The sequence below is a fragment of the Nothoprocta perdicaria genome, unplaced genomic scaffold, assembly GCF_003342845.1.
Source record: "Nothoprocta perdicaria isolate Ctin4 unplaced genomic scaffold, notPer1 scaffold_121, whole genome shotgun sequence".
Lineage (NCBI taxonomy): Eukaryota > Metazoa > Chordata > Aves > Tinamiformes > Tinamidae > Nothoprocta > Nothoprocta perdicaria.
In genome coordinates, this window is record NW_020454328.1 from 1,207,536 (window position 1) to 1,218,179 (window position 10,644).

At 55.6% G+C, this 10,644-nt stretch overlaps 1 protein-coding gene across 1 annotated transcript in view; it reads right to left on the reverse strand.

Annotated features, from left to right (window-relative positions):
• PIP4K2B (phosphatidylinositol-5-phosphate 4-kinase type 2 beta) overlaps positions 1 to 10,644 on the reverse strand; it is a 17,089-nt gene that overhangs the window by 5,438 nt on the left and 1,007 nt on the right. Inside the window, exons 2-4 of the mRNA XM_026054367.1 lie at positions 5,010 to 5,107; positions 3,712 to 3,808; positions 405 to 557 (exon numbers count right to left, since the gene is read on the reverse strand). Of these exons, the coding sequence (XP_025910152.1) occupies positions 405 to 557; positions 3,712 to 3,808; positions 5,010 to 5,107 (348 nt within the window). The remainder of the gene's footprint in view (positions 1 to 404; positions 558 to 3,711; positions 3,809 to 5,009; positions 5,108 to 10,644) is intronic.

Below are 10,644 nucleotides of genomic sequence, written 5' to 3' on the forward strand. Positions count from 1 at the left end.
CCCCTTCCTCCCTCCCTTCCTTCCTTCCCCTTCCTTCCTTCCCTCCCCTTCCTTCCCCTTCCTTCCTTCCCCTTCCTTCCCTCCTCCCTCCCTCCCTTCCAGTAACGCAGCCGTCTTCTCCTGGGTCCCTCTGGAAAGTCTAATTCAAGGGGTGCTGATGAGGACCCCATTTATCACTGTCGGGTACCAGGGATCCGTAATTCGCTCACGTAAGGAACAGGCTGATCCCCAGAGGAGCTCGGCCCCGCGAAGCAGCACCCAGCAGCACCCTCGCTGGCTCCCGGGCGCCAGGGAACACCGTTTCCCTCTGCCAAAGCTCTAAAGCTCCGCCAGGTGCTCACAGCGACTGCAAGCTCCAGCCCCCCAGCAGGCCTCCCTCGCGCAGGGCTCCCCACTCACCGTACCTGGTGGTACTTCTTTAAGATGTTGTGCATCTCCGCCACGTCCTCGCTCGACACCGCCTTGATGACGAACCTCCGGTCGTAGGTGGTGAGGAAGCGGGCGCCGCACCGGCCCTGGCTGTCGCTGTTCACCGGGGCGCTCCGCGTCACCGAGTTCTGCGGCAACGGGAACCAAAAGGTGGGCAAGACAGGCAGGAACTGCCACTTCCCCAGGGGAGAAAATTGGAAAATTCCTTTCCAGGGTGCAGAGCTCCTTCACAAGCCACCTACCCTTCCCTGAGCGCTCAGCACCAAGGTTAACCCCTGCAATTCACCAGTCTGTTAGTGGGTGTCAAGATGACAAGGAAGGACAAGGAAGGAAGGCAAGATGTCTTAGGAGTTTCTCCTGGGAAACCAAGAACAACTATGATATTTCCAAGGAGTTTCGAAGGAAATAAATAAATGCACGGAACAAAACAAATAGATAAAACAAACGCACAAGACTTGACTTCTTTTTCATCAAAAAGTAGCATTAACCGTCAAAAAGCTTTTAGTTTCAGGATAACCTGTAATGAATTCCCCGTCTTGGGGGGAAACTCTTGTTGGGGAATTCTTTACAGGTTGTATTGAAACCAAAAGCCATCCTCAGCTTCTGAAACTCTTACAATTGGACGAAACAGATGAGCGAGTATAAATAGATCGGTTGTTCTTCCGAGAACCAAGAGCATCTGTCTTTATATTGCTGTACCCACCCTTAGCAACGAAACACTGCGGCTTCTCCGTGTATTTGCAGCACAACTGCAAGATCACAGGATCCTTCAGGTTGGAAGGGACCTTTAGGGATCAACCATGGGCCAGCTCATCCGTGTCCTGCTCGTTTCCCCAGTGCTTCTCAGCACCCCAGGGACCAGGGTGTGCTCAGAAGCCATCGAAGCAKCTCCCCAGCACTTCCTCACCACGAGCGCTTCGGTGGTGCTTGCTCTGGAAACTATGATGCAGACGTCTCGGCTTTTGGCTGCAGGTAGCTGCGTTTTGCAGGACCTTGCCTTTTCCAGGGCGGTTTTGGTGATGCTGGTGTCTCTCTGGAGAGCAGGCAGCAGAGGGAGCCTGCTGGTCTGCAGACGCACGCAGCGCGCGGGCGAGCGGGGCCCATTCATTGTCACGCTGCAAGCGAGCCCGGAGGTTTCCTTTCCGAACGAAGCATTTACAGCTTCTAAAATTTTAATGAAGCAGGGGAAAACCTCTACTCCTGCCAATGGCTTTAGAAGCCGTCAGCGAAAAACCACCCCAAAAATCAGAAAAATGTTGCTTTCATGTGCAGAGGAGCCCGCCTTGCACAGCTTAAACACCCATCACCTCAAAACCACAGAGCTTTCCTTCGAGAGGAGATGGGAAGCAGAAATCGTGACCACATATGGGCATTACCAAACTCACAGCCCTTGAGTTTACTTCATTCCCTTCCTGTCACTCCCACCTTCTCCGGAGTCTGGGTGTTAAATTTAGCGTCCTGGCTTAACTCCCACTCAAGCCATCGAGTTTTCCCCACCTGAATCCAGCTCAGTGGATGTTTCTGCTTTCTGCTCTAGGTGGACGCTTCTAACCAGCCACACTGCCCTGCCCTACAAATGGGAGAGGTGCCCGTTTGGAGCAACACAAAGGAAAGACCAAGAAAGAGGGAACCAACACACCTGCACGCACCTCGCTGTGTTAGTTTCCATGGTTCTGATCAATTTTTAAAATGTAGGGAAAAAAAAAATCAATCTAAAATATACTACCGTAGATGGACACGAGAGAAAGCAAGGATTAGGAGCTGAGGATTTCCCACGTGCAGGAGGCAGGGCGGAAGGCAGCAGGCGGCGCGATTCCCCGGTGCAGGCAGCCCGGGACAGGGCTCTGCCGGCGGAGCAGCCTCCCCAGGAGCCGCTCGCAGCCTGGCCCAAATCCCGCCAGGAGCAGGAGGCGACGGTCCCGCGGCTCCTGGCGAGGCGCCAGCGCTGCCTAGCAAACGGCCCTGRCGGCGGGAGGGCAGGAATCCAATTAATCACCTAACAGGAACGTGCTGGAGAAGAGCGGGAACTGAGCAGCTGCCTTYTCACGGGGGGACCCCGGGTGCGTCCCTGTGGCCATGAGGGAGCAGAGCACGGGGGGCAGGTGCTGCACGTTTGGCCCCAGCAGAGCAGAAACTGCATCAAGCAGATCCAGTTTCTCACCAGCGCAGTGAGCCGTGCAGCTGGAGGGGGAAAACAGATCTCTTTATTACATGGACCCCGAAACAGGAAGAGATCGGGCGATAATCTAGAGATAAAGACAGAGTTGTGTCAGTCTTGGGGAGGTGCACGGACACACACAGGGGTGAGGGCGCACACGTGCAGCTGGGGGCACTGCCAGGAATAGCCACGTCCCTTGTCCTCTGTCCCTGCAAAGCAGGCAGCCGGGACAAACAGGTAGGGAAGGGAGAGGGGGAGCCCCTCGAGCCACCCCTGCCCCTCGCAGCGCGAACGCMGTCGGTTCCCGGCCACTTCCAGCGGATCTGCTGGAGATCCGCTGGCCAGAGCTCTGTGCCAGCCGGCGCTGGCGCCCTGCCCGCCTTTATCAACTGCAGCCGAGTGCCAGAGATACTGGGTTTAATTACCTGACACTTGGCCTGCTAAAGGTCGCACCACTATCAAAGCCATTCTCCTCTTTCAGTGCTGGTTTTTCGCCTCTTGTTTAAGTGCTCCCTTGCCAGGCTGCTCCTGCTGCTGGCATCTCCTCGGGGGTCCGGAGTGAAAGCCGCGTGCCCGAGGGGAGCCCTGCTGTGGCAGCAGGACTTGTGACATCTCCTTTGCACTGGATTCAAGCCACATCGCATTAATACAAGAAAAGCCTCTCCCCTYTGAGGCAAGTCTGATCTTGCAGCCTCTGGGGACACATCCCAAAGCAGCGACCACCTTGATAAACCCAGTTCAGCAGCACCGATGTTTGGAAGGCGTGTGGTTAAAGCAGCATCAAAACCACAACAGATTCCTTTCCCTTGCAGATGTTCAGTACTAGATCATTGTTATCCTCCAGCTCCCTGCCTGCCTGCACCATCTGCTGCCTCTTATTTCAGGCCTAGTCTGGGAGCTCTCTGGAGCAGGGACCACCTTTCACTCTGCAATCGCTCGAGGCCGGGCATAGCCGGCCTTGCTCCTTTGCTGAGGGCCCGTCGGGCTACGGCAGAACCTTTCAAACCAGGATTAGGAGCCCCTGAAGCTGCTCRCACAAGAGCATTCACATCATTGTTTCTCCCCCAGCTTTATCACCCTGTCTTAAGCAAAGGAGTTTGGAAGGACACGGAGAGAAAAGGTACCTGGTAGTCCTGATCATCGATTCCGAATCTTTCCCGGAGGTTTCGGAAGACCAGCGGACAGTACTCCTTAAATTTGAAGCGACTTGGCAGGTTTTCCCTAGGGCAAAGCAGAAAGGACTGATATTCTCATGCAAGGAGCAGCTTGCGAAATCCAAGTCAATTCTCCTCCCATTTCACTGCTACCCCCCCAGGATGTCCAAGCCCCCTCCTCCCTACAAGGGCCCAGCTCTGGAAACATTTACCCTCCCTAGGACAGCCTGCCACAGAAGCCACCTATTCACAGAAAGGATTTCCAAATCCAGCCTTTGGCTTCGAGGGTCTCTGGACAAGGATGTCCATCTTACAGAAAAATCTCCCCTGTCACAAGCACAGATTTCACAGAATAATTTCTCTTTCCCACTCCTTTCTCACTCTGTTCCGTTCAGTAACGCAGCTGCCCCCTGCAACACACTGGTGCTGTTGAAGATGGAAAGCTGGAGGGAAGGAGGGCTCTGGTTTCAGACCAGATCACGGGTGCGTCAAAAGAAAGGTCAGCACGAGACAAGCTGTCTCACCCAGAACACAGAGCAGAGTGGGGGGAATCGGCTCCGCTCCAACACATCCCAGAGCAGTCCCAGCCTCTCCAGAGGGAGCCCTGCAGGCTGCGAATGAGGCTCCGCAGGGCACGGCGCAGCCTTCCCTGGCCCAAGGGATGTCCCACTGGCTCCTTCCCGGAGCTCTTACTCTGCCCTGCGAGAAGCAGCAGGGAAGACGGGCCTGCCTGGACTCCCTGGGGGAATTTTGCAGCTCGTTCTCAATGGGAATCCTTTGCACTGACACACGGAAAACTAACRTCTATGTAGGAGAGGAGAGGAAGAGCAGATACTGCTAATCGTAGGCGCCAGGGAAGAGAGGCAAACTTTTGAATCACACTCCCACTCTCGAAAAGCGCTGCCTGCAAAACGTGGTAAAAATGAAGCATTAATCGGGGAGCACTGCAGGCGTGCAGGAACGYAGCCTTGCTGCAGAAGAGCCCCTGGTGCCAGGCGCAAACAGGCTTCCCAAATCCATCTCTGGGGAAAGGATATGGGGGTGGCTCCCCACAACTCCCAAAGGGCCATGTGCACAGGGCAGCATCACCCTCGGCGTGATGCAGGTTTGGAGCACGGGTCTCACCATGGCAGATCCTCATATTCGGACATATTAACAAGAAAAGACAAACAAACAGAAAGGCCCTCACCACAGCAGTTTCCGCCCCCCCAAAGCAGAAAGAGCTTAATTTAGAGGGATRAATAACAAATTAGGAAACACCTACTTACTTGTTGAATAGATGATTGTCCACCTTAATCTTACTGTAGGCTTTAAAGTCATCGGGCATTAACATGACAGGAACAGGAACATTGCTGAGTTCATTGATCTGAAAAAGAGAGGAAACTGAAATTTAAAACTGAGTTTCCCTGACCTGCTGTTACTGCCAAGGGAGTTACAGGCACGCCAAATACCCCAGAAGCCATTTCTGAAGCAACACAACCCATGAGGTTTTGAGAGCCATCAAGAGAGCACTGTGGTTACGAGTGGCACAGAAACATCTCATTCAGCCATGGTGTGAGCTCTCCCGGAGCCAACCTCAGCTCTTTCATTCGTTCACCCTTTCCTGATCACCCAGGAAACAGCTGAGAATTGAGGCAAACCTACAGGCCGAGGGATAATTTTATCTTTTAAAGAATTTGCCTTCTCCTTGATTTAAGGGATGTTGTGTCAGCCAACTTTATAACCAGATCTCACTGCTACAAATCACAGATGACCGAAACCTTCAACGTGAGCAGCCAGAGCAGACAGGCACGCAGCCTCYGTGCAAGACGGCGTGGCTGCCCTGTGGATGCTGTCTCTGTGCTTGCCGTCTCTTACTGCTCTTATCCCACCTTCTCCAACGGGATGAGTCATTCCACTAGATTGTTTTTGCTCCTTAGTCATGTGTGGCAAGCACAGGAACACAGCGACGCCAAAGAATCAACGCTCTGCTGCTACTGCCCAGGCAGCCTCACGCTGCAGTGCCCAGCAGCGAAAGCATCCATAGGAAACAAACCCCTCCGGGCTGCATCTGCCTGCAGCGCCATTCCCAGGATTGCTGTGCTTCCCGGCTCCGTGCACGCAGCAGGACACACAGCCCGGCCCCAGGAGCTGCTGCCCGTTCCCAGCACGGAGGAGGCACCGGCGAGTGACAGGGACAGCAGCATCCGTGGCCAGCTCAGCTCCGCAAGGAGCGCGGAGGCCGGCAGCCGCTCCAGGATGCCTTTGCTCAGCGGGGATTTTTCCACATCTTTTCCCTGCTGTTGCTGGACCAGACTAACAAACGTCAGGCTGCAAGCAGCGATGCAGACACGCTGCAAAGAAGAGAGAGGACTATTTTCAGAGACGCTCATCCCACGCAACAGATAAGGGGAAAGTTACCCGGCCGGTGCTCGGTGAGGGGGGCTCCGTAGGGCCCTGCCCGGCGCTCACTTTGCAGCGGCTCTGAGSAGCTTTAAGTGCTCCCCGAAAGCGCCTCAGGACCCACGGCCTGTGCCTGAACACTGCATGGATGAATCGTGTCACAGGCCTCCCATCTGCTGGGATCAGAACGGGACAGGAAGGCCAATATACCCTGCACAGGATCCCCTTGATCCCGCACAGAGCCMGTCCTGGAGCTGCAGCAGAGCAGGGTGAAGGACAGAGGCCAGCCTCCCACATCTTGGGGACCAGCTCGCAGTTCTTCTGCACCAAAAAGCCCCATGCAGCGACTTCCCCTCAGCGAGAAGGGGGAAAAMCAGCTAGTTCTGCACCACCCTGCTAATTCTGCACCGAGTCGCCGCACGTCGGCCCATCGTCATAGGGCCCTGGACCGGTTCAGGGAGACRCACAACAACCGTGAGGAGCAGACCCGGCTGCACCGAGTGCTGGGACCGGGACATGCCCACACTCCGTGCACCCAGAGCACAAGCCCTTCGGATGAAGGACGTGTCTCCAGACCCAGCGTGGTGCTGTTTTTATGCAAGTCATACAGCCTTTTAGATGTAATCTGGCTTAAACCCTTTTAAAAATAAGCCTGTGCTTTCGCACAGCCCTGTTGGCCTTTTTTTCCCCAGGAGTTTTCTGCCCGATRGGGGAAGAGAAAGTACGGAGACCCCCTGAGCAGGTGTCACCCTGAAAGCAACGGCTACAAACTCTGCTTTCCACCGGYGCCTGCGATTCGCAGCGAAATGCAGGGCATCCCCCTGCCCTCCCTGGGCAGCAGCCGGGCTGCCCCGGCCCCAGCGGGCAGGAAAAGGGCTCCCTTCCCTCCTCCTCCTGTGCTCACCTTTCCTCATCACGGCATTTCTCCAGCAACACCAGTCCGTGCCATCCTGGGTTTATTACTTAGTAATTTGCCTTTCCCACCAAAGCCAAATTCCCCCTTTTTTTTCTCTCCAATAAAAGACATCAATATTCTGTGTCATTTAGGGACAGCTGTTAGAACGAATGGGCCAGACATAATTTTGTTTCAAAACCTGACTGTAGCCTCAAAGTGGCAATTACCATTAGTAAATTGATGGGAAAATGCTATTTGTTTACTAACAAGATCCAGATGATGGAGTGTGCGAGTCTCCTCTCCAGGATTCTTTACAAGAAGAATCTGCTTGAGAAAACACAAATACTTTGTTCCTCTCAATGCCCATCAGAGAGGCATCTCGAGGCACTTTGTGAGCATTAGTTAAACTCCGTAATTCTCCAGGGAAGCAGGTGAAAGACATATAGCAAAATGCCTTTAGTGTGGAGACAAGCCACATCTGTAGTAGAACTTTGCAGCTGCTGAACACTGCACAGCAAACGGTGGAGCCGGAAAGCARAGACTAGTTGGCTTGCGAAAAGACACCGTTTTCCATGAATTAGAGCATGATTAATCAGTATCCAGGCTAACAACCCCCCATGCAACGCTATGGATGCATGAATCTTGTAGTCAATAACCTGCGAGCGCTCGGGGACACCAGGATGCCCTATGAGAAGCAGCATCCCCCAGTGACCAGGGGCTCACGGCTGCCCAAAGCGCTTTGAGGGCTGCTCAAACCCTAACCCTATATATCCTATAGATCGTATCCTATATATCCCTTACGAGTGTGGCCTGGGGCAATTAAAAGCCATCCTCCTGTGCCACCTGCAAGCACCCACACTTGCCCTGTTCAAAAAACAGGGAACAGAGGTTCAATGACGTGCCCAAGGCTGCGCAGGTCTGCAGCGGAGCGGGAACCGGAGTCCAGCTTCCCTTGTCCAACTACCCACGACCTTCAGAGAGGGAAAAGACCTCCTGGAATCTCCATTTCTCCGGAGAGCGCTGGGATGCAAGGGCTCAGCAGCAGCACCCCGAACACCCGCCGCGGCCGCGCTCTCCAGAGGCGGGTGGGAGCCAGGGCACGGAGCGAGCGCTGCAAAGGACCAACACGGGCTGCTCCCCACGCGCCCGCGCCYGTTTACAGGACCTCGGTGTTCGCTGCGTGGCAGCGGCTGCCCCRGCGACGTTCAACGTGGCAGCACCGCACGCGACGCCGCGGTGGATGGAGAAGCGTGCTGCACATCCCAATGGTGCTGGGYGAGCTGAATGCTAACCCGGCGGGTTTTGTACGGGCTGGCAGCGCTCCTGGAGGTCCTGGGAGACGGGCTGGCGCTTCCGCCGCTGCCTGCGGCCCGCGGCAGAGCGGCCGCTCCAGACGAGCCCCGCGGAGCTGCCCATTCCATCAGCAACGGATGTTTATCCCGACCCCTTTCCCACCAAAGTCCCCAGAGCTACGAGGGTCTTTGAACGGCCGCCTAGAGAAGCGTCACCGCAGGAGCTTAACGGGGGCGGCCCAGAGCCTCCAACCACCGCAGCCGCGGGGGCCGTTCCCCTCCTCGCAGCCGGTGCCACGGGGCTGCCCCGCCGCCGCCTTCCCCCTCCACGGCTGCCGCGAGTCTCCCCCGGGAGCGGGAATGGCCTCCGCGGAGCGGCCGGAGCCTCCTGGGCAGCGCCATGACAACGGCGGCGCGCGGAGCTTCCCAGGGAACCGTCTCCGCGGATTTCCCAGTGCCGGCCGCGTGCAGAACAAGCGCCAACCGCCGAGACTCCCTTCCCTCTCCCACCTGCACCAGTCTCCTCTCCGCTCTGTGTTTTCCAGGCTCAAAATTTATCCGACRGACCAAAACCTCCGGCATTTGGCCCCGCTTTCAGCAGCCACAATCCACCCCGATGCCCATTCATTGGGTTGAGAGGCTGGGGACCACGAGGGCCCAACGCATCATTTAAACAGAGCACCTTAGGCCTGGTCTTCTGGAGCCAGTTCCCATTCCCGGTGCGCTCCCATTGCTGCTCCTGATGCTCTCCAGACCCGGCCTAGGCTGTATCCGCAGCAGCTGCTAACAAGCTTGTTTAAACACAAGGCAGGGCCGAACCGCTGCCAGACTCACTTAACGGACCCGGGGGAATTTCTTCGGTCAACAGAGATGGTGGATTGCATAAAATGGTTGTGTGGTTTGTCCAGGAAAAAAAGTTTGTCTCAACTKCAAGGATTTTGGACGGAATCTTGCCGGCTCGGCCTCGTGGTTGTGCTGATACCGGGGTTTCCTCCTCGGCCCGAACAGGGATCCCTGGGACGGGCCCCACGGCCTCCCCTCCTTGAAAAACTATGGTCCAGAAACCAAATATTAAACAAGCCCCGGAAGGTTTCTAAGCAAGTTAAGTTTCTAAGCAAGACAGCTACAGCAAAGCGGAGCTACCTGCCACGGAGCAGCAACCGGCCCCAGGACGCCGTGAAAATCAAGAGGAAACCCAATAATTTTGCTGCTTCTGTAGGGCTCCTAACAGCACCGCTGCAAATGATCCAATCTGAATAAATTCATTACTCTGCCTCTCGCCAAGGCCCCGAGCAGCATAAACTGCATGTCCTTTAAGGCAGGAAGACAATGCTGCGTTGAGCCACGTTTGGAAGGTTTCTCTCCACTGCCAGGTAAACTAGAAATAAAATTCTATTTCTAGGGAAAACATTGCTTATGTATAAATAGAAAAAATAAGCTCAAGTTGCCTTCACTTTCCAGGAAACTCTCCTTCCCTTCCCTGGAGGAATAGCTGTCTTTGAGGCCTGGAAGCRTCCCCATCTAGGAAGGGACAAGCATTTTGTGACCACCTGAACAGTCTTCCCAGAGAGCATCCAGCATCCATGGGCAGGAGACAGCAGCAGTGACCCTGTCCGCCCCATCCACACGGGATCTCTGCCTGCCATCAGATAAGGCGGAGAAGTTTCCAGAGGAAGACACCACGAGGGCCTCAGCAGCCTCCACGGGAGGCGGGTAAGAGCTGAGCCTTTCCCAGGCATTTCCAAGGGAGCTGTTCCCAGCTCCCTCCTAAGAGGAAGGTCACAGATTGTGGAGGTGCTGCCGGCCCAAGTTCTGGTGGCCAAAACCTAAGGTCGGAGGCTAGACTGATAGGGACAAAAAAAGCTTCTTATGGTTTAGGATGGAGGTAAGATGCAGACATAATCCACAACGGGACCTTCCAGGGAGGAAGGGAAGGGATCCCAAGTGGTGTTGGGTACCTTCAATGCTTGGGAAGAGAGGGAAGGACGTGGAGAAGGTGGAAGAGGGAAGCGACTCGGAGGAGAGAAGCAAGAGCCGCCCCAGGCTGGACCACGACAGCCCGAATCAGGGTCCCTGAGCACCCCGGGGTGCTTTGGGGAGGAAGCYCCAGTCCTAGAGGGGAACCACCCCAGGAACAGCTCTCCAAGGGATCCCTATCCAGAGCAACAGCGGCCTGGAAAGGACGGGGGTGTCTCACACAGGCAAGGCGCCCGCTTAGCACGGAAAGAACCCGGCCCAAAGGGATGAGAACCGTGCAGGGGGGAACGAGCCTGATCCAGGAGGGATGAGGAGGGTCTGMGGAGAGGCAAGGAAGGGGCCCCACAGCAGTGGGGG